Below are 23,800 nucleotides of genomic sequence, written 5' to 3' on the forward strand. Positions count from 1 at the left end.
ACATGTAAGTTAGAGCACTTTCGTTTTGACATCGTGTCTTTGCAAAGTCAGTTCACATGGCATGCCATATTTCTCTGATAGGGCACGTTTTGTTTTTCCAGATATGCGTGGGTGCCATTTCAGTCAAAGTCAGCCAGCAGCTGCTCAAATTGAACATTATAAACACGCTAGTGGGTGGCTCAACTGGCTGAACTGGTGATGATTGTCAGTTTGTCTGTCATGTCCTGTTTTGCCCTGTGCCGCCTGTACAGAAGCTGCCTTCTTGTGACACTCGGCAATATATGGCCGATAGATGGTGGCATTTCCAGTTTTATTCATGTCTTTTTGCCTGTAACAATGACTTTTCTTTGTTTTAATTGTTTTGCTGGCATGCAGTCAAAATAATTATTATAGTATCTTGAACTTTAATTGTTTTGCAGTCTTTATTATGTTTTGCCTTTAGGATGGGATAACAGTATATTCATGTTATTCATGTTTATCACGAGATTTATTGCATGAATTGGAAAGTTTTGAAAGTTTTTGAAATTAACTAACAAGAAGAACTTTTCTCACTGAGTACATTTGTGTTTCGATATTAGCAGACTCACAGACTCATGCTAAGATTTGAACTCTGGCGACATCTGCCTGCATGTCTATAATAAACCATACTTCCAGCAGTTCTTTCTGGGACCACTAAGAGGCAATGTGGTACTATTATTTTTGGCAAAATGTACTTTGTTAACTTCTTTTTTTGGTGGGGTAAGCTTTCTGGTTTTTAGATACTGATCAGAAGTACAACTGCCTACATTTGACCATTGATAGAAAACAATTTGTTACTTACAAGGTAATAACAAGGATGAAACACAAGTCAGGACACAAGAAAAGTCATTCTGATCTGTAAATTGTTTATGGCTAATGAGAAATCATTTGTAGCTCTTTGTTGGATTTCTGTTTTATTCTGTGTCTGAATGTGGAGGGACTTCGTAGGAAAAAGCAGAAGTATGACCTTTGGTTACTGATCACACTGCCTACCTGTTAAATATTTATCTTGGATGGCGGAGCTGAGCTGCTGCTGATCTCAGGGTGAAGGAATCTGCCAGACGTTTGTTTCTGGGGACGAGGAAACGTGGGAGTGGGAATCAACAGATAAACCACTCAGGAACTTAACAGAAGCTCGACACTTGCACAGTGATTCAGAAATGGAAATATTGATACTTTCAAGTGGTTGCATGTGTGGGGTTATGGTGTGCAGGAGTAAATGCATTGAATAAGAACAAGTGTTTCTTGTAAGGTGGCAGGTAAGCAAGTCAACTGAGCCATCTGGATTTTGTAGACAGCTGCCCAGACTGTCTTTTGTGCTAAGAACAAATGTGGCAGACTACATCTAAAGAGCGCAGACAGAGAACAGACTGGGCTGTTACAATATGTGTGTCACTCAGGCCTATTTGTTGAGATAGCTGTGGAAATCTCCTCCTCCTCAGTTGCATGTAAAATACTGGAGGGTGGTTCCACTGAGCCTTTGCCTGTTTGGGAATCTATTATTTCCAGCTGTGAATGGAAACTATTACTGAGCGCCTTCTCCCTGATGAGCTTGAAAGTGCATGCTCACACACACACACATAACAAACACAGGCCGTGCACTCACATTTGCACACTCCTACGGACAGCCAGTCAAACAGTCAGGCCCACGCAGAATCATTGACCGAAGATAAAAGCCACCATGTTGGCTTCAGAAAGAGAAGAAAGGAGGGAGAGACCGAGCAAGAGGAGCAGCAGTGGTTCCCTCCTTCTTTTTCATTCACTTCCTCTCTCCCTCCCGTACTGAGGAGACCTCACTGCACGGCCGACACTCGCCTGTAAGTACGGTACAACTTGAGCGTCCTCTTCTCACTCTGACTAGGGCAGCAAGGGTTAGAGCAACATTGAAGTAAATACTCGTTGACCGAAGACAACAAACATTTTTTCTGTCACTGTCATGTGATCATCTTGGTAGTTTTGATGTCGATGCTCATTTTACAGAAATTTATTTTGGCATCCTGTTTGTCAATGGAAATAACAAAAAAGTTGAAGCTTATTATTACCGTTCTTGCATTGGTGAGAATGTTTATTTCTTCTTTTCACTCTTGTTCAGAAGGTTTTTGAGTAACTGTTGCACATTTTATCACACGACTCCTTCACCGTCAGAAGATGGTTGTCATCAGACCTGAATCTAAAAGCTGCCTCCTATTTCAGTTGTTAGATTGCTTTCCATATCTGTGCATATGTTGAAAATATGTTCAAATTAGTTTTTTTTTTTTTTCCAGAGTCTGAAAATAAGCAGCAAGACCCATTTGGGTTGTTTATGTTTTAAGTCTAGGGGGCAGAAAAATGTTGTTTAATGCCAAAATAAACTCGATGGTTCTGTGTTTGTTCTCAGAGACATTCCACACAACCTGTGGCTCTGCGTCTGACATCCACCACTTCGTTATCTATCCTCCACTGATCTCATGATGTCTGCTTACCTGTAGACCCGTATCTCAAGTTATATTTGCATTTGTTGATAGCTTTCTCGTATGATTTGAACAGACTTGCTGTCTCATGTTTCAAACAGTGTTTGCAGGGGGAAAATACTGTGCTATAGTCAAATGATGTAGTTTTTGATTACGTAACCAATTTATGTCATGGTTTATTCACTCACTGGAATCTTTGGCAGTAATCCTTTTAATGAGCCTCTGTAGCAACATACTGGCATGGTGTGAAAGGACACTGGTTGGTCTTTACAGGACACTAAAGGTCTCCTGGAATCCATCCATCACAGTAAAAGACTGAAGCACAAGATCTTGCACCTTCCTTTCTGTCCTGCTTATCTCTGAGAGAAACAAAAGGGAGCTGGAAATTAGGAGCTCTTGTGTTTGTTTTGCGAACAGAAGGATTGAACAAGGATTCAGTGTGAGAGAGGTGTAGAGTCGCGGGCCAAACTTGCAATTGCCTCTTGCGTGATTACCTTATTTCGCTGCAGAGTGACAGGATGTCAGATGTGGTCACAGCAGGGTGAAAGTCTGCTCCAGCGGGACACAGATTATTAACTGAGCCTCCTTTAGGGAGCTTGAATTGCCCAGCTTGCCCCTCATGTTCAACAGCTCAACTGTTTGGCAAAAACAACCCTGTGAGGAGTACAGGCTTGGCAAATGGATATCTACCCTGAGCTTTGTTCTACTCAGCCAGACTGCTAAATTATTGAAAAGGGCTGAGTCCTTCAGTTTCAGGATGAAACCTGCCAGCAGACACATGTGAAAAGGAATAGGTTGACCACATACTAAATGCTGTCAAATCTTTTTTTTTTTCCCTACCTTCAGTTTGTTTTTAGAACACAACCTGTGTATGGGAGAGATTACATTTATTAGCAGGTTACTGAATCCCTCATATACAATATTGAGTTTGTAATTTAGTCTTCATACCAGAGACTCAGGGCCAAAGACCATTAGGAAGTTATTGTGTCTTTATTGGCAAGAACTGTGGACAAACTGGAAATCCTGTTTTTTTTGGGCAAGAAATGTGTGCAAGAGATGCAACAGGCTTTGTATGTATGTGCTTTTGTTTGCTGCATGGTTTGACCAGCTATAAAGTCAGAATATGGCTGACTTATCTATGCTTGTAACACATTTCCTACTTTGAATAATTTGCCTATCCATTGGCAAAACATCTATCAGGCTCTAAATTATTTCCTTTAACCTTGACAACCAAAATGATAGCTTGTGTGTGTGTTTGTGAGTATGTGATAAAAAAGAAAGTCAGTGAGTAGTCCTGTTCATGGTTGACTATGTGGCATAGAGTAATCACCTTGAAAAACTTCCAGAGCTACAGGAACAGAGAGAGCTCCTATTTTCCCTGCATGTCTTTGGGTCTTTGCACGTGGATGAGCACGCACACACACACACACACACACACACACACACACACACACACACACACACACACACACACACACACACACACAAAGACATACACAAAAGAAGAGGCAGTCATGGGAGAGATAAAGTTAGGAGGGGACATGATGGAGTCACTGGGCAGTGTTTTGAAGTTATAGGTGATGAACTGTGTGCATTCCCCTTTGGTTAACCCCGTGCTGTGAAATATCACCTTATCACAACAATAGGGCTGCTTCATTGAAGGAGGTGCCCCTCTGAACTGACAAGCCAAGAGCAGGGTGCCTTTTGAACATGGGCTGAAGACGGTTGCTATGGCAATGACTGTCAACTGGGAAGTCCTCCACAGAGGCAGGCAGAGTGAGAGCTGGGAGTATGTGAGAGATTGTGTGTCCTGGTTAGTTTCAAGAGTCACAGGGAGAAAGTGCAGAGAAGGTCTCCACTGTTGTTTTCATGCACAACTCAGGCAGCCAGGAAGAGGTGTGAGTTTGCTGGTTGGTGCCACTTGGAAGGTGAGTACCCTCACTGACTGCGGAGCAGAGATTTAAAAATCAGAGAGGGATTGTAACTTTTGTAGCTGTACAGAAACGTGTGTTGTTTTGCAGGTGTGTCGACTAACCTGTCTGGCTACTTTGGCATTACAAGCTGCTTCACAGGTTTAATGCCACTGGAGGACTGTGTCTTTGCCATGTATCTGAACACAAGCTAGCCCATGAAGTTTGTGTAGTTCTGCTGTTGAAACAGACAACAGGAGCTGACTGAGGATTTGAGCAAGTGGAGGAGTCAGCAGCTGGAGCTACACACACACACACACACAAGGGCAACTGTGGACATTGTTTCCCAATATGTAATCCCTTGTAGCACTGCCCAGTGGGTTTGTGTACTCTAGTAACTGCCAGGTGAGAAAAAAATCACTTGCTCTGTCAGAGTACTTTCCCCATCCTGCAGCAGATCTCAAGCCCATTGGCCCCTCACTGTCAGGGTGATTTCCACAGTCAGCCCTGACTCCCATTGTGATATTACTGTGGCTCCAGCTGTCAGTGCTCATATCCTCAGCCTGCAGAAGATGTCAAATGACAGGCATGAGGATTTGTAACATTTTTCTCCTGTTACTGCACTCTGAGCGTGTACTTTCTCATGCTCTGTCAGCTGTTTGTCTCACCGTACAAAGGCTCAAATAGAAATGATCCTAAAAGTTGTTCCTTTTTTTTTTAAATAAGAATAGATCTGATCAACTTGGACTGTGTGTGTTTGGCTCTTCTTGGAGAGAGAAGCTGTGATTTATTGGCCCAGAGCTTTTCCTGGGAATTTATCGCCTCTTCATTGACAAGAAGCACGCACAGGCTCCTCTCGTCACTGAAGCTAGAGAAGCACCATACAAGGAGGTGAAATACTTCCCTCCCTGATAAATGCGTGCATCCCCCCAATAGCTGCATATCATAAACTCACAACCGCAGGACCTTGTATGGGCTCCATCTGCTTGGCTGCAGAAGGGCAGCTCGGTGGTGTGATCAGTTTAACAGAACTGACCTCTCACATAGCTGCAGCATGAATCATTTAATGTGTTTAGAAAATGCCTGTTTTATTTACCCAAGAAATGTGCTTGTAATTAGCATCTCCGTTTTTTTTTAATGCAGAATTTGTTCGTTTTTACAACCCTCTTATGTAACTGGTCAGGCAGCAGTAATGTTGTTTCTCGTGCACGAGTGATAAGACTTTACTGTTTTGTTATTTCAGAGCATAGGTCGCAATAATATCTGGGAAATTAGCAGTCAGTCAGGATGACTAAAGAGTCTTTACACTGCAAGAAGATTGTACAATATATCTAGCAGTGTTTAAGCTCTTCATGAATGTGAGCATGATTTTGAGCCCCTTCTTCAGGCTGGCTGAAACAGCACCCACCCTTTTGCAGTCAATGATTAACTGTATGCCTCTGCTCATCATCCTACAGGCGGGAGCAGAAGACAAAACATGTGCTAATGACTGAGACCAATTTTATTAGAGCCTTTTCCCTGTGGCTTGCTGACAGTGTGATCCTCCCTCTGCCCACAAATCATGGCTTTCCTGGATGGTGATCTCAGCAGTTCATAGGTCAACACTGCCACAGTTTTTCATTAGTGTATGTTTAGTCACCTTGACAGCCTTTTTCATAGCAGGAACAATGCAAGGGGCTCCCTCTGTGTGTGGCGGAGCAGAAAGTCACTGCGCATCCAGGTCTTCTCCGTGAGACCTGGTCACGTCCTTCTAAGGAAGACAGAGAAATTTGATGACTTTACGAATGTTTACCTGTCATCAGTTGGCTTTTCTGCGGTGCTGAATGTTTTCTGATGGCTATTGTTGTCATTTCAACAGTTTTCTAAGGTTAGCTATTTTTTTCCCCTTCCTCAAAACTGTTTGAGGACAGAACAAAATTCTTTGATTCTATTTTGATTCAGAGGAATCACAGGGGTGTGGTGAAGTTCACTGACCTTGTAGCTGCTGAGTAGTTCTACTTTGGCTCAGCAACTTTAAATAACAGTCCGTTTTATCATCTGCTCACTTTGTACAAAAAGGAGAAGAAAAAACTTGTTTTAAGTTAGTTTTGTGTTGTTGACAGAACTCTATTATCTTCCGGCTTTAGATTCGTATAAAGTTAGAACTAAACATCTGGCTTGGCCTTTTGAGAGACCATCAAAAGACCATTTTCCGGAGACACAAAGATTTTCATATTAAAATTTCCTCAGCTGCACTGTGCTGAGCTGAATATAAAACATTAAGAGTTTAGAGGCAATCTGGAAGCATAAAATCCTGGTGTTGTAAAAGTATGTCCTAAAGCAGGTCATCAGCTGAGGTGTACGTGAGGCCTTTTATGGTTGTGTTTTTCTTCCACCCCAAATCTGATCCAGTCGTGGTAATGGACCTCGCACCTGGCGGGAGTGAAGCTTGTAAATATGTGGACTATATAACGTTCACATGTTTCAGAAAGATAGGCAGCATCCGGGCGCTCTAACCCCAACCCGCCTTGTGGAAGTTTGGCCCTGACTCTTGTGTTGAACCTCAATAATTACATAAGAATGCACTGAGCATTCAGAACAAACCCAGGGATAGACCGACTTCTGGAGTGGGCTTTTCTTGCAGCATATCATCACTGATTTTTCCTTATTAGGTAGGATTGTGTTTGGCACTCTCGAAGGGAGTTTGCATGTGTTGTCAAAGCAGTTCTGTATTTTATGTTGCTCCTCAGTGAAATGACCAATGTTATGACATGGGCTTACTCATCAGGAGGTGGATGTGGATGAAGCAGCTCTGAGTCTCTGAAAAGGAACAATGCCTAGAAGGTGGAGACATGTTTTTGGAATATATATAACTTTTCCATCCAGCTGTATGACAAGCTTTCACTGTGAAGCCTTATCTTTATTCACATATTATGTGAATAAATTAGATAACATCGAATTGATAAAATTAACTCAATTCATAGATTAAAATGGGTACAATACACTGGAAAAAATGCCCCTCCAAAAATAAGTACAAAAAACAGCAAATACAAGACGTTTTTGCTTGAAATAAGCAAAATAAATCTGCCAATGGAGCTAGTGAAAATCGGCTTGTCAAGATTTCTTGAAATAAGAAATAATTGAAATAAAAAGTGATCTTGAAATTAGCTTAAAAACCTCTTCAAATGTCAAAAAAAGCTTGTTTTCATATGATATGTGACTCAAGTCCCTATATCTGGCTGAAATGGAACTTGTTAGGCAGTTGTGTCTTATATTAAGTGTAATGAGATATTTTGACTAGAAATGAGACAAATATACTTGGTAAGACTTTGATTTTTTTTCCAGTGTAACCACGTCAGTAGCCTTTGAGCAACAATCTTTTTTTTTTGACTGGAGAAAGTTCCAGTGTCAGTCTATGAATAATGTAGTAATGACAAATTGATGTTCAATATTTCAATAGTATCATGGAAAAGTCTGTTTAAATATTGACATCAATCCAGTCTCACAGACGTATAATTAGGGATCTTTGTATGGTTGCATAATCCTTCAGTGAAACAGTGATGATCTCATGGTGATGTATTCGTGTTTATCTAAGCGCAAAAGCATGTGGTACAAAATGTAGGTGTCGAGTTTCAAAGATATATGGAAGGCTAGAAAGGCCCAGTTAAAGAAGGTGTTGGGTGGCATCATGGGAATGGCAGAATACAAAGTTTTTGGAGTCATGGTGTTTACTGTTTAAGGCTCTCCTTTTTTCTTTCTTAAGACGGAGCACCTGATTGATTCTGCACTGACATGTTAATGTTTTTCATGAAACAGCTTCAGTGAGACGTGTGAATACAAAGGGCCGCTTCAAGGACGAGTTTCTGTCGATTCTTGAATGGCTGCGGTGAAAGGAAAACAAACCTTTTTGTTATCTCTGAAGAAGAACTTGAAAATGACTCATCTTGTGATTGGTTCATTAACGTCATGGGTCTTTTAAAAGTGAGAGGCTACCTGCTTAGAGGAGATCAGGTGTAAACAGAGCATACCAAACACTGTGTGAATGTTGGTAAGCTGTTATTTGTAAGTGGAGCTTCTTTGCAGTGCTTCCTGCTGAACGGATAATCAGATGGCCATGATTGCTTTGGGAGGATGACAAGTCATCTGTCATGCCTGAGCATTAATGGCATTGTTGTTGTCACAATCATCCGCTTCCCATCTTTGTCCTGTTATGTAACTCGTTTTATTGGGAGATGATGATTCAGATGAGTGGCCCTGTTGTCTGGAAGCTGGAACTTGAATTCTATCAATACATGGGCTCTGTGCTGCACAGAAACACACACAGAGAGTGTATGGTTTTCTTGGTCTGGACCACAATAATTATAGACTCTAATGTTCAGCAGCAAATGCCATGTGGAAAACTCATTAGTGCCAATAGTGCTGGGCAGCTCTCAGCCTGTTGTAATCTGGCCCACTCTCTGTATATTACTTTTTTGCTCAACTGCAACGCCACAGTTTTGGATTTGAAAATTTAAAAAAAGTCAAATCTATGTAGTGAACTCACTAGCTAGATAGCTTCAACGGTTGCAATACCCTCAGTTTTGTTTTTGCAATAATGCTGGTTTTGACCACAATATAAGTGGCCCAAGATTAAACAGAGTTTTTGGGGCTGCAGAGAAGTAGTTGTTCCTACACTGTTATTATGGACATTTAAACCGCTATAGGTGCCTGCATTCAGGAGCGGAAATGGCCTCCCCCTTGCTCTCAACATGCCTTTGATGTTGAAACAGCAGGCATAATCTGTGAGGCTGAGGTGCAATTGATTAGGCCCTGATCTCTGCTCTCAGTAGCCGACCTTCTCCATCATCCAGTCCCTTCAAGTCAGGCTCATTATGGCATTGTATGACTGGGAAAAGTGAGGCAGGCATGTGAGCCACTCTCATTGTTTGGGGTGGGTTTTTCCTTAGTTACAGGGGAAAAATGGGTGACTCTGACTTTCCCTCTTTGGAAATTTTGGTGGGATGGGATAATGGAACAGCTGTCAAGTCTGCTGGGGATCATAGGACTACTGCCCTTAATAATAACAATTACCTAAAGTGTTAAAAAGATACAAATGACTAACTTAAGAGTTTAAAGCTTACTAACTTTTGAAAGGATATTTTAAATTAAATATATCTCCTGGAAAGAACAGAAAGCCTTGGTTGTCATTCATCTTGTAAAAAAAGTGCTTTGTTACATTTGGGTTAAAGATACAGTTTTTCCCAAGTTTTTAACTGTTTTAATTGATTCAAAAAAGGACATATTTGCACTTTTATTTGTTTTTGTTTTCTAGTGGTGGTTTGAAGCTCTGTTTAACATGATCAGAAAAGGTTACATTTCGGTGCGACTATCTGGAATAACTTTCCTTAACAGTTCACATAGAATTATGACATGTTAAAACAAAGAGTCAGGACTTTGATGTATTTATCAATCAAGCTTAGCATCAGCATAGTACTATACATGTAAAGAAAGAAGCATTTCGGATTTGTAGGCTGCTACATTATAGTTTGCTCCAACAAAGAAGCACAAAAACATGAAAACAAGTACATATAAGATATTATGTGGCTATCATATCAACTCATCAGGGATATATTTCAAGGATTATGATAAAAAAAACATTTTTTTATACACAAATGTGTATGTCTTTGCAGATAATTGATGCTGGGTACAAATATTTGATATCTGTCTCAGGAGGACCATAAGAGATCACATGCAGACTCAGGTAAAGTAACTTTTACTTGATCTTGTTTAACAAGCCTTGAAAATAAGTGCTTGAAAACTGACAAAATCCTGTGAAAGAAAAAAGAAAGAGTCAGGGTAACACAAGTTCCTGCAGTCTATGTCACAACAACGTGCTTTTGGTTCAGGTAACATTCAAACTGTCACCAAGTGGCACACGAGGCTTTCCCATGACCCCTGGCAACCACACAGGCAGGACCCAAGCAGGATTCAAAGCAAGATTTAAATACATAGCGTTCCAACAGAGGCGTTAGACTGTCCACCGTGGGCTGCCCAAGGAGGACAAGGATCACTATGGAGACCACGAGACTTTGAGGTTAAAATTAATGGCCCCTTCCCAACTTCTCTGACCCCAGTCGTCCACCCCCCAACTGGGAGGACTAGTGAATAGGGAGTAAATGGGCTCATAATGGTCCTCTCCTGTGACAGTGCCCCTACTCTGCACCTTGAATGAGGCCTTTCTGTAATTATGGTGAGAGAGATGATGAAGAGGGTGGAACACCACTTCCCACTGCTCGTGCTTTAAATAAATTAGGGGCCTTTTCATCACACACTCCCCCCGCAGAGGCCAGCTATTCTCTGGAGAATATTCGGACCGCTAACAAGTTCACATGACCTCCCCGAGAGAGTGTTGTTTACCAAGAGCCCACGGGAGGACATGACAGGAGCAGAGTTCACACATTGTTTTTGTTCATCCATATTTCTCATTTCCTCTGTGCTTAGGAAAGTGCAGAGGAAGTTGGCCATCCAAATGGCTCACAGATTATTTTCTCCGGGGAACCTGGAGTTTCTTCAAGGCAGCACATACTAACTTCTCCAGAGCTCATACATGAGGTGGTCATCTCACCTGGACTCCCAACTCCTCCACTGAGTCCTTTTCGCTCTGCGAGGCAACTATCTGGAGAAGTCATGGTATGTAGCTGATGGCCTGCAGGCTGCGTTAACAGCACAGCTAGACTGAGTGAGAGGGAGTCAGGAAACAAGTGCTCCTCCTGGTGGATAGATTAAGTGAAGCATGCTGTACAAATCCAGCCAAGAACACGTTTTGAAAACACTTTCCAGTTAGACAACACTGACAGGGCCCATTGTTTACATTTCTGTATTCAAGGAGTCAGAGCTGAATGGAGGGAGCCCATCAGCTCTCAGCTTCGGATCATACTATGGACCCTCACAGTCACAAGGTAAGATCCAACGTTTTTTACATCTGTGCATCATATCAACGCTTTGCTGTACAACTTAGAATCATTTGTGTGGAAATAAATCATTATGGTGGTACATTTATTTGAAGGATGACATTTTGAGGATTGTGATGTGGCAGAAGGATGTATTTTCCACTAGTTTTCCAAAGTTCAGCTGTTTCAAAAATTCAAACCACTGAATATGTAGTTGAATTGGGGAAAAAAAGAAGCTGTAATAAGCATCAGCTGGGTTGTGAATATTGAAAAATTTAGATGGAAGTACTGAAATAAAAATTCAAAGATTAAGTTGCAGGGGTTGAGGAAGTGTGAGTCAGGCTGAGGAAGATATGGAAGCTCTTGAAGACACACGGATGCTTGATTTCATGTGTTGCAACAGGCTGATAAACAGATCCACTTGTTTATTTCATCTTATGTCAAGTGAAATAAATAATGAATGAAAATATCAGAATTACTGAATTATTGCTGTTTCAACTGTGTATCAGGGGGGCTGTCCAATGGCGTTCAAGGTCCCTCCACTTTGCCACACAGCCGGGCTCCCAACAAGGAGGGGAGGCTTATCAAGTTCTCAGGAATAGGTCCAGTGGATGAGACTGGGATGCCCATTGCCTCCAGATCTGTAAGACAAACACTGAGCTGCTTCATTATTCAACTCTTGCTGCATGCGATGTGATCTCACCACTTTGCCAGGTTGATTTAGTTTTGGCGCCTCCCTTCTTTTCTTCCACCAGAGTGTGAACAAGCCCAGAGACTGGTACAAGAGCATGTTCAGACAGATTCACAAGAGGCCAGAGGGTAAAGACACTCCTCCTCCTCCTCCTCTTCTCACACACTCAACTTCAGAATGAATTCCACTGTGTCAATATGTCAGGTACCATAGAAGTGTTCCAGCAAACAGATTATAACAGCAGCAAAATAAGACATGATGAAAGAGCCCTAAAGTCATGTCATTTCTGCTCATGAGCCCTGAGAAAAATCCGGCTTCTTATCTCAGCCCCTCCCGGTTCTTCCTGGTTATTTGTCTTTATTACGTGTTGTAATAATGGATCCTTCTGAACTTTAACTTGTGTAGTTAATGGCACCATTGCAGTGCATTTGTGTGTGTTTTTTGTTTAAAATGATCTTTGGCATGACAAAGGCTGTATTTGACCTGTTGATTAAGAATAATCGTGCTGGAATATACAACTGCTGAAAAGCACATTTACTTAAAGAAAAAAAGTCTTGTGGTTATTTGACTTTATAATTCTGATTTTACTCAAGGTCACACTTTGACTGCTGAGTTTCCACAACAGTGATTCAACAGCTGAATCTGTATAATAAAGATTATTGGATAAAACATTTGATCATTTATGCAAAATTGTGACTTTTTAAAAAATAAGATGGAGAGTTAGCTCCCAGTTGATCAACTTTAAATGTCAGTTATGACTCATCTACCGTGAGTCTAAAAATAATTTCTTTGTTCACCAGAACCTGAGCTGGAGGATTCAGAGCGGTGGACAGCAGAACGTAAGTGAATCCACAATATTCCACATCAGTCATCTGCCTAGTTGTATGACCAGTTTTTACTTTAAGACTGATCTGAACTGGTCCACAGGGCTCCAGATGTCTGCCAAAACAGAGGACGAAGCAGACGAGAATCTCTTCAGACTAACACCTTATGGAGCCCTACCAGACTGGTAAGTTCAGTGTTACTGCTTCTGGGTCATGGGGTGAATTTCATTCATATTCTTGCATGCAAGACGACAAATTGCAGTCCCTGACAGACTGACAATCACTAATTTTTTTTGGGAATTTGATAAAATCTTCAGTCAACCATAGATGCACTCTGTTTCCACTGTGGTGTGGAAATTAAACCTGGGAGCCCATAGCGTGTAAATCTAAACTAGAATAATCAGAGACAGGAACAAAAATGTGTTTTTAGATTTTTGTAGACAAAACGAGTCACGATAAAGTTGTCGCACATGGATGGTTGTCACACAAAGTAGTCAGCGAGGATTCAATAGTATTATTCAAATAGCACTTTCACTGTGGTGTCTTTCATCACAACCAAGATAGTTATATGATGGAGTAGAAGATTGTCGCCAAAGGGACATGGTTGCCTAATCCTTAACTAGTTTTGGTGTCTAATAATTGTAACAAAAAAGTCAAGTGAAAGCTAACATAGATAAAAACGAAAAAAGAAATTTCTCCAATCCTCCTATCTTGACTGACAATTTTGAACTGAAGAAAAATCCCCTAGCAACACACTAATGTAGGCAGCTGCCCTGCATGTTGAAAAATAACCTTAAAGTGTAACCCAGTGCGCTGGAATGTGACATCACGTTGTTTGGAGGGAAAGTTTTGTTTTACAACTTATTTTTCCAACAATATTTAATCTCTCACATGGTACAGACTGCTGCTGACGTTTTACGCTAATACCGACTAAAACTCAGGCCGAGCACAGAGGAGGGAAAACGTGAGGGGCAGACAAGTTTGGATCTGTTGTTACAAGCACTCACAGTGAAACCATGATTAAGTTGCTGTCCACGGTGTGTGTGTGCATGTGTGTGTCTCGTGGTGTTATGTTTCAGGAGCGAAGATGTTGATAAGCTGTCCGACCCAGGAAAACAGCACCCTCAACCAAGGAGCATATTCGACTTTGAGCCTGGAAAGAGCACCACCTTAGAGAGCCATAGCCAGGTATGACACAGTTTAAGAAAAGGCTCAGACAAATCTCTGATTCCTGCATAAAGTTCCGGCGTGAGTCTTTAATCTTTAGATTTATCCAGCATTGTTGTTCCCCCTGCTTTGTATAGTCTTGTTTTGCCACTGAGGAGCTCAAGAGCAGGTTGGTCACCTTTTCTTTAAGGATTGCAGTCTGAGTCCTCGTATTTCATCTTCTCACGCAAGGTATCCAGTAACTTGTGAGTCGCACAGTGTACAGTCGCACTGGTTGCTTACCAGCAGATATGCTTACTTCTTTTATCCAGGGGATTCTCTGGCTTTCTAACATTCATTTAGCTTTTCACTAGACGAGAAAATGCATGATTTAAGTTTAGTTTTTATCAGGTTTTGTACTGAGAGTCAGTGATTTATAAGGTTGGGAGGTTGACACTTCAGTGGAGTTGGAATTCACTATTGTGTGTATCCTGCACTTTCTAGGCACTGCTGCTGTTGAGTGTGCAGCCATTTATATGCTATTTGTGTGTCTGTGGGTTTAAGTACCCCTACTGAGTTACAGAGCAGCTTCTCTACATTTTTTTTTAAGAATGGCTATTGAAACAATGTCCCAGATCTGGTGTGCATATTGTGCGATCTGTCTACACTTGTAAAGAAAAGAAATCTTTGTTTTCAATCCCCCACGGGAGCCGATGTGTCTTGTGATCCGTATTATGGTGTTAACCTCTTGTGGCATGTAATGGCTCACAGCATGGGGACTTATTTAATTTCCTCTTTTAGGAATTTAGGAATCCAGCTCACAGACCATATCAGGTGTTGTGCTGCTTCATGGTGACATTATAGTCTGTGATTGTAGAGATGATGACTTCCAACAGGGGGGGCCTTGGCATTCAAAGAGACACGTTAAGCCAAAGTTTGACAAAAAAAATAAAGCAGAGGTCTGTGGTTCTCACCAGCAGGGCCTTTTAAAGTAATGTTTGATCGAATTGGCTGCTTGTGGTGTCAAGCCTACGTAGAGAGAGAGAGAGAGACAGTGACAGGTTTTTTACCGAGCTTTTAAGAAGAAATATGTTCCTCTGTTAGTCTGGTCACCTATCCAAATGGGCTTTAAAAAGCTGGAATCATCGCACTGAGATCTGCATTTACTTATGTATCTTTAAATGAAATATAATGGCAATTTTAACTTGCTATTTTGATATCTGTCTTTGAAAGCGATCCACTGCACTAAAACTGGCCAAAAGATCCAAGATTTATTTGATACTTATGAGATTCTCAGTCTGGAATTTGTTTTCACAACAAACAAAATCCTTCTGTGGTGTCAGCTCAGCTAATTCCACAAAAGTCTAGTTTAGTTGATTCCAAATTCCAAATTAAGTCTTGCTCATATATTTGATGTGAAGGAAACAGAGTGTCAGAGTGTTTGTTGGGGAACAAAATCTGAGCTCTATGAGAACAAACCTCTCATATATCTCTTTGGACTATGGCTGAATGTTACTTGTGGCACTGGACAAACTTTTGTTCGCAGTCCCCTGTTTCAATCCCACACTTTGTGTAACATTATGGTCTCAAATGATTAAGACCATAAAATTAGGTTGTGACACAGATTCCAAATACAAACTGGGACTCCAGGTTCTGAAAGGAGCAGTCACTATAGTGCTTTCTCCCATGTTAAAGAGGAGAGGAACCATCCAGTATCCTAAAAGAACACAGTGCATAACCTGCAACATTTGCTACCTTCCAGCAAACATCTTTTTCAGGGAAGGTCTTCCGTGCGACATTGCCAAACCACATTCTGAACATATTTGAACAGCATGGCACCATAATAAAAAACCTGTGACCCAGTGAAGAGATTTGACTAATTAGAAAATGGAAAACATGGCGAGGGAGACTTTTCAAGGTGTTGAGAAGCTAAATCAGAATGGGAAAATATATCCCCTTCAAATATATTCCCTTCAAAACCACAGCAATTGATCTCTTTGTTTTACAAGAGATTATACAAAAACAAACTTTTTTAAGATCTGTTGCTGGTATCAAATTTAAAATGAGCCGATACATTTGCAACATTAACATTTCTTAGTTTCCACAATTAGGTTGTATTGGTACTATTATTTATTAGAGACAAGCTCTGAAGTATTTATTTGGTTTACTTGAACTGGGTCAATTAATTTTGTTTTTATGTACAATTTACACGATTAACTAGCCTTTTTCTAACCCTGTTCATAGGTTCATCTATACCCAAAGCAACAGCCTGAGAAACCAAAGTCTCCTTCCATTGAGGTGAGCTCCTGTAATACAAATTATATTCAACCTTTCTGAATTCACTCTGCTGAGATTTCATTTTTAAAGCTTAGACGGAATATCACTAGCTAAAAAAAAACAACAACTTTGTAGTAGTGTTTTAATCTTGCATTCCAACTCCATAACTGCTTTGGCTCAGGCCAGTTTGGTATCTGAGCTTAGTCAGTTTGAGGCTGAGCTGGACTCGGAGATTCAGGGCCTGGAGAGGACACTTTCCCAGAAGAAGCAGCATCGACGCTGGGGTGAGGTACTGAGCCCCCCCCTCCTGACTCTCTCTGCTGAAGCATCTTCCTCCTCCTACATTCTAGTAGAATCCCCACCACCCCTTGTTCCACACACTTCCAATAAATTCAGCGTGTTAGTGTGATCACTTTGCTTGCTGGCTTTGAATATGTACTTTTTTTTTTTTTTCTTTGACTTGGTTGAGCACCTCAGAATTGCCTGCCTGCCTTGCACTCAGATTGATCTGCTTTTTAAACACCTGCCTGCCACTTCCCCAGAGCAAATAGAGGCCGGAAGATAAAATTAGGACTTAGTTTTCTTAAAATTAATTTTTTTCACAATGTTGTTCTGTTCTTCCCTTTCTTGTTCCACAGCAACTTGCCAAAACAAAACGCCAGTTCTCGTGCTTGTCTTGATTCTTGTGTGATTGAATCAGCTTCATGAACTGTAAATTGACTGAAATCCCAGACAGCTCAGACAGATCATGAGTAGTGTTGTGTGTAGCCCAGGGAGGATAGGACCCAGGGGATTTCTTTGCTCCTTTGGGAGTGGTCAGCACCTCTAGTTTGTCTGAGTTGTTGGGAGATTTCCTCTGAACTGTAAGATACAGAAGGCTGAGTTGTGCTGTTGTGTTAAGTGTTCACTCTGCTTGTAGGAGGCCAGAGGCAGGGATCCTGTAGCGGCTCCAAAGACTGGCACTACATACCACAGGTTAGTCAATAACAGCATAAAAGTGCTATTATATGATCACAATAAGGGGAAGCTATAAATATAACATTGATCACCGTTTTACTGATCTTTTAGCATATTTTTCACTATTTGAGATGTGTTTTTAGTGTAGTTTTTTTGTTTGTTATCATGTAATCCATACTTATGTTTATGATGTATGGTCTTTGTGTGAACTAACTGTGATTTCATTCTGATGCACTGATTTAAAAAAAAAAAAAAAGTATTTTATTTCTTACTCAGTTGAAGGTAAATACAGGGCCAGAAGGTTGAGCCATTCTGTTCTTGTTACTGTTATAACAGCATTTTCTTCTCCAATAAGTGGACAAGAGCAACAAATATAAATCCCTAAAGTGTCATTCATTTTAAAGAATAGATTGTATTCAAACAGCACATACAAAAACAGGCTACGAGGAAGTCGACCGCCACATAACAGACTCCCTCTGAGTGCAGCCCCCCTCCTCCTAATCCACTTTGATATTGCATCATTGTTTAGTAGAAACTACTGCATTCTTCCTGCTGTTTTAGGAATCCAAGTGCTGTAATTCCACAGAACAGCCATTCATACCTGGCAGGGTTACTGTTAGATGATCATGTGACTTTCAGAGCTGGATGCTCTGCAGGGAAGCTGTTAATTTAACAAGTGCAAGTTCGGTATTTGTTCCTTCAAACAGCAGACAACATTCCACATATCTCACCAAGTGTGTAATGCATTCTTGGAGGAAACTCACTGTTATTTGTTAAATTGAGCTCATGGATTGTGACCTTTTCCAGTCTTAAGACTTGTAAATTTATAACAGCAACAAGATATTGTCTTCTTTTAGTCCAGCTGCAAACATGGAAATACAAAACAACACTGTCTGGAAACATGCAAATAAGTTCAGAGGAAGCCAGCTGGTCTGGGAGCTTTGGGTTCTGGGTTAATTCTTAACCCACAAACCTACAGACTCGTGATTCTGATAATGAATGGAGCTTCAGGGTTGTAAGGATAGTTGAGGCTCTATGGCTCATTAAAACCAGATTTTGAGTTCCATGACAACAAAGACTCAAACATTGAGACTTGCTGTCTGATTATTTGTCTCATGTCTATTCAGTGTATTAAAACCAGCTGCAATCAGACGAGCTGTTCAGTAAATCTGCAGGAAAACGCCACATACACTGACTTCCAGCTGTATTTCACTGCAAGCCTTTATCTGCGGCTGTTTCTTGTTGTCATTAGAAACTCTTGCCCCAGGGTAGGTGACACACTGACACTAATAAAAACTTAAAAGGAACGTATTTTCTTTTCACTTTTTCAGCAATTCATCAGCATCAAAACAGCCTGTCCAGCGCTCAAGTGGCACAACGTCCGCATCTGTTCCTGCATATGGTAAGCATGGGGCTGATTTCCTTTGGCCCAGCAACACACATGCACATTAAGGTTGATTTAGTTAAGAACAGTTTGTCTTTTACAACCAGCTGCCCATGAGTTGCTCAGATTTAGCTCTTTCCTGAATCAACTGTCCATCCAAAAAGCACTTCAGACTCATTAGACCACTCATCCAACATGGCAACACACATATGATGAAAGCTTCAAGTAATCTGATATATCCTTATGGTTCCCCTCATTGCTTCTGTTGTCTTCCGCTCTGGTATTTCACTTGTGGGCTGGAGAGAACATGGAAAGTCAGTTTGCAGTTTTTTTTTCTATAGAAACAGCTAGAGATGGGTGGGGAGGAAGCCCACAAAAATAGGAAGTGGAACTCGGAAGGCCTGATTAAAGATTAGCTCTATTGAGTTATTTTTCTTTCAGAGTCTTGTAGCTGTTAAGGCTGTGATAACTTTAACACAGCAAGCTGTTTGAAAGCAACTTTGCAAAACAAAAGAGTGCACGTAGCAGACTCCTTTAAACCTTTCTGTCCACACTGTGTTCCACAGTAGATCGCCATTTCCCTGCAAATGAAACAATGGAGCTCCCATCAAAAAAAGAAGACAAAAAGGTATGTATGAGTCATTTTTTTTCTCACCCAAAAGGCTTGAAAATCTTACAAAGTACATGCTTTCCATTGTTCACGGATGATGGCTGCAAGTTGTCCTAAAATGATTTGTCTGTGTTTTCAGATGAAAGCAGCAAGAGCCAAGTTTAATTTCCAGGCTCAGTCACCCAAGTGAGTTCTGTGTGGTGATACAAAAGAAATACAGTTTCCTTTCTTTCATGATAACTTGCATTTGTGAAAGAAAACGAGGTCAGGGTCAGACCTCAATCCTTTTCTAAATATGTATTTGAAACAATATTTTAACTCTTGACTGACTTAATTTGGCGATGATTTTCTTTTTGTCTGTTTTATTCGAATTCCTCTATTCAGGGAGCTCACCCTGCAGAAAGGGGATATTGTTTACATCCACAGGCAGGTAGATGCCAACTGGTTTGAAGGAGAGCATCACGGAAGAGCTGGTATTTTCCCCACTTCTTATGTGGAGGTGAATTTTTTCATGTCTTTCATTTCAAGCTATTTATCTCCAATGTGCTAATGTGATGAGATACTGACTAGCACCTGATGTGTCTTCCTAGATTCTGCCTCCTACAGAGAAGCCAACACCTATTAGGTCTCCCACTCTTCAGGTTTTGGACTATGGGGAAGCTGTAGCTCTGTTTAACTTCAACGGGGACCTGCCTGTTGAACTGTCTTTTCGTAAAGTGAGTGCTTCGTGTTCTATAATGCGTCAGTGTATTCATCTCAGCACATAGACACATAGCCAAGCTAAAGTTTTGCAGAAGGAACAGGCGGACTGATCCTTTCGCTCCTCACTGACCCATCAACATTTCTGACTGCTCTCTTTCCAAGAGTTATGAGAATATTGAATAAACTATTCTGTGTTTAAAGTAAATGTAGAGCATTTAATTAGTTAGCTTAGAGTTTCGCCTGGAACAGTTAGCCTACCACCCACAGGTATTACTGAAAGTGGTAAAAAGGTCACACGTTGTTCAAAAAATCAAGCTATCGCAATTATTTGTTGGGGTTGTATTGGGTCAGTCTTGCTCGTGGAGTGCAGTAACACTCCACACTGGAAGAAAGGTTACTTGCTGATGGAAGGATCTCAATTTTTACCATTCACTCAAGAGACATTCAAGTCTTCATCCAAAAACCTTTATACCATCTCCACTGAACTTGCTGGAAGTTCAAAGCAGAGGAATACTGATATGAAATCTGAGTATTAAGTCACTCAAATCAAAGCTAGAAGTTTTCCACATTTCAAAGAGCCAAAGTGAAGGATTCATCAGCTTTATAATCTAAACAGATGCTGGCAAAATAAGATAATGAAGTTGCCTTTAATGCTCATTTAGAACTGTCTGATCAGTGACAACAGCAAAACAAAAAAACATGATATTTCATAAAACAATAGACAAAGTGAAAAATAGCACAATATTTTGCAAACTGCAGCATTTCACAAAACACCTCAAAAAAACATTCTGTCGGGATTTTATTGTTTTGTTTAATGTACTTTCTGAAATATTTTGTTGCGTCCTCATTGTTGCTGCTTTGTCTAGAATATCTTCCCTTTTTTTTTTTAGTTATGTTGTTGTTGTTTTTTTAGATTTGCTACATTTCTTTTGGTTATTTTGTTTTGTTTTGCACCTCAAAGTTAAATTCAATATCTAAAGTTTTCTTAATTCTGTTGTCATCCTCAGGGTGAGGTGATCAGCATAACCAGGCGCGTTGACGATAAGTGGCTGGAGGGCAGGATATCTGGAACAAGTCGGAGCGGCATCTTCCCGGCCAATTATGTCCAGGTCAACAAGCTGCCCCGAACCAAATACTCTACGGATGACTTCTCAGCTGGCCCCATGTCTCCCATCTCCCCTGGACCACAGAGTCCAGGACGTCCACTCCAGTCCCCCTGCCCGCGGTCACCATTATCACCTTTCACTCTCACTTCCCTGAGCCCCAAAACTGTGCACTCCCCTGTGAACCCGTCTTCACCCGTTCCATATGGCAGCCCGGCTTCACAGTCACGCTCCCCCTCCCAGACACCTGTAACCAGCTGTATGCCAAACTGCATCCCAAAAACTGCTTCACCCACCAACCAGAACAGCCACTGGGCTACCAACCAGAGCTCCACATTTAGAGCTGTTTCGCCTTCCACTCAGTCATCAGCATTTGTTCACAGAGCGGGAGCTCCCCCAGCGAACCCTCCCAGATACACTGATCACTCACAGGTCTGCTCTCACCACCACTGCTACGCAGAAAGTCACAGCATGCTCGCACCTGTTCTGTCACTGTTTGTATTGTCAGAGTGGCTCATCATTTATTATGCAATACTGCCTGACATAATGATTCTATTTTTCCCAGAGTGTGATACCAAATCGGGCCGCTCCTTCTAATGCACATGTCAACTCACAAGTGCCAAACATCCCTGCATCATCGATGCAACGCCAACCGTACGTCTGTGTGTTCATATTGTTGCTGATGAGTTATTGCGGTTTTGGTGACACTATTTTTTATATGATTAGTTTGATTTGTCTTTGTTCTTGATTTTAGATTCAAAGCTGTTTACAACTACAAACCACAGAATTCAGATGAGTTGGAGCTTAGAGAAGGAGACATTGTTCAAGTGATGGAAAAATGTGATGATGGCTGGTTTGTAGGTAAGGATTATTTATGTCAAACATCGCTTTCATGGATGAAACTCTTTCTGTATATTCACTGTAGAAAAAAAAATGGTAGATTAAATCTTTATAATACATTTTTAGCTTTGGGCCACCATTTATCTGTGCCTTCATAAGAAAGACAGTGGATCAGTGTCATGTTCCCAACAAATGACTCTAAAAGGCTGTAATTCAAACGTTTCAGCATGTCAACCATTGATATGATATACTCCTACGAAAGAGTTTCCTTTTGATTAAAAAAAATGATCAAAGAAAATGTGAGAGGAAATGAGGAACTTTTGTGTCAGGCCGCCCTCTAGTGGACATCATGAAACATTACAGGTGTCATTGGTGCAGTTCACATTCTTCTAAGACCATAATATTTTAAAACGTTATTTGTCTGCGTTGTATGACCACAGCATATGCTTTGTTCTCTGTAGGTACGTCAGAAAGGACTCGGGCTTTTGGGACTTTTCCTGGGAATTACGTGACACCAGTTTGACTTCCTCTCACACTGCTTGTCCACATTGGATGGGACTCATATGAGCCCAGCTAATGTCTTTGTCCCATTTCGACACACTTCCAAACCTGGTTTAGTAAGGCCTGCATGTTCACTCTGCTTCCTACAAGAGAAGGGAGGGGACTCAGGTAGTTTCTCTCCCCACCTTCTTGCATGTGCGTGCACATACAGAATATGTGTGTGTGTGTGTGTGTTTCACAAAGAGTGTTGAAGAGTGTTTTCACACACCACCACTTGAAAGAAAAGAATGTAAGCTGATGTGACTGTTTCAGTTGCAAATAAAGGACTTTTTTTTGGTCTCACAACTATTTGCAGCTGCAGGAAATTTGCATTCCTTCCCACTGAACAGCACTGTTCCCTCTGAGGTCCTGATACAGTACAATGCTGCATTTTTGCCACCACAGTGCCATCACAAACCACCGCTGACATTGATGAAAAAGGAATTTTGTGCATCTTGTTGGATTATTAATATTTCCTTCAAATATTTTTCCCCAGATTTTCTTTCAGATCTTTGAAAATACCTGCGGCAGGTTTGAGGAAACAACACCCACATCCGTACATTAGAGCTCAAACTAAAGCAGAGTAAGAGCTCAGACATATCAAGATCTGTTTATAGCCCCTCACATGTGTATGCAGTAATGTGAAAAGAACCAATGCATGTACTAGTTCTCTGAGAGTGAGATTTGTTTTTTAGGATGTTTTGGGGTCCCTTTAACAATGTAATGGTCTGCCAAAGGTGAAATAGATACATCACATTCTGTGTTGCAATACAAGTTTCAATGGTTTGGGATCAAGCTTCAAACTTCTGTAAGTCGTACAACATCAGCCGTGCTGTGTAAGTTAAAGTTAGACGTTTCTGCAGCAGATGTTTAAATAATCATTTGAGGTGACTGAATTAACGCTGTATGTGCCAAAACTAATCTTGTTCAACTCTGTTCAGCTGTCCACAGAAAATTCCCAGCTCACTTTATTTCTGCTGAGTTTGCTACTGCTGCTTTTCCAGTGTTTCCTCTGTTCATGGGGTTAACGTTCTCACTTTGAAAACAGTATTCAGAAAATCATCTACACTTGTGCCAGAGCTACTTTTGATGAGTTTGTAAGACTTAACTAAAGACCTTCATCATTAAGTTCTTTTGCAGTTTTATGTGAAAATGTCATGATTTCATTGTAAAAATTAACCTAATTTAGCAGACACGTGAGAAGATTGTACAGATTGTAACAGTTTATAAAACTGAAAATATAATATATATTTACTTAAATAAACTGTATTGCACATGTATGGTACTCAATTTATATTAAAAAAACTATTAAACTTTACAGAGTGATACTTCTTATGTTCAAGTATTTTGTTAAATGCTTTGAAATTGTTATCAGCATCTCAAAGGTTGGCAGGATAGTTTTATTGGATAACTAAAGGTGACACATAGAATAATAAGAAG

At 40.8% G+C, this 23,800-nt stretch overlaps 1 protein-coding gene across 8 annotated transcripts; it reads left to right on the forward strand.

Annotated features, from left to right (window-relative positions):
- The first annotated feature begins 1,709 nt into the window (after positions 1-1,709).
- On the forward strand, positions 1,710-23,678 carry sorbs3 (sorbin and SH3 domain containing 3). 8 transcript variants are annotated; one of them, XM_075468642.1, is made up of 21 exons: positions 1,710-1,835; positions 10,027-10,097; positions 10,838-11,026; positions 11,223-11,295; positions 11,796-11,929; positions 12,042-12,105; positions 12,778-12,816; positions 12,905-12,986; positions 13,881-13,989; positions 16,192-16,245; positions 16,406-16,513; positions 17,144-17,199; positions 18,513-18,583; positions 19,132-19,193; positions 19,315-19,361; positions 19,560-19,674; positions 19,766-19,891; positions 20,885-20,986; positions 21,546-21,634; positions 21,735-21,841; positions 22,282-23,678. In XM_075468642.1, exons 2-21 carry the CDS (start codon positions 10,086-10,088, stop codon positions 22,341-22,343), a joined length of 1,701 nt encoding a protein of 566 aa, XP_075324757.1. In that variant the 5' UTR covers positions 1,710-1,835; positions 10,027-10,085; the 3' UTR covers positions 22,344-23,678. The 8 variants fall into 8 exon arrangements, with proteins under 8 accessions (XP_075324757.1, XP_075324755.1, XP_075324750.1 ...); XM_075468640.1 differs by having other exon boundaries at positions 1,711-1,835; positions 20,885-21,412; positions 22,857-23,678; XM_075468635.1 differs by having other exon boundaries at positions 1,712-1,835; positions 20,885-21,412.
- The last annotated feature ends 122 nt before the right edge of the window (positions 23,679-23,800 follow it).

The sequence above is a fragment of the Odontesthes bonariensis genome, chromosome 6 (genome assembly GCF_027942865.1).
Source record: "Odontesthes bonariensis isolate fOdoBon6 chromosome 6, fOdoBon6.hap1, whole genome shotgun sequence".
Taxonomy (NCBI): Eukaryota; Metazoa; Chordata; class Actinopteri; order Atheriniformes; family Atherinopsidae; genus Odontesthes; species Odontesthes bonariensis.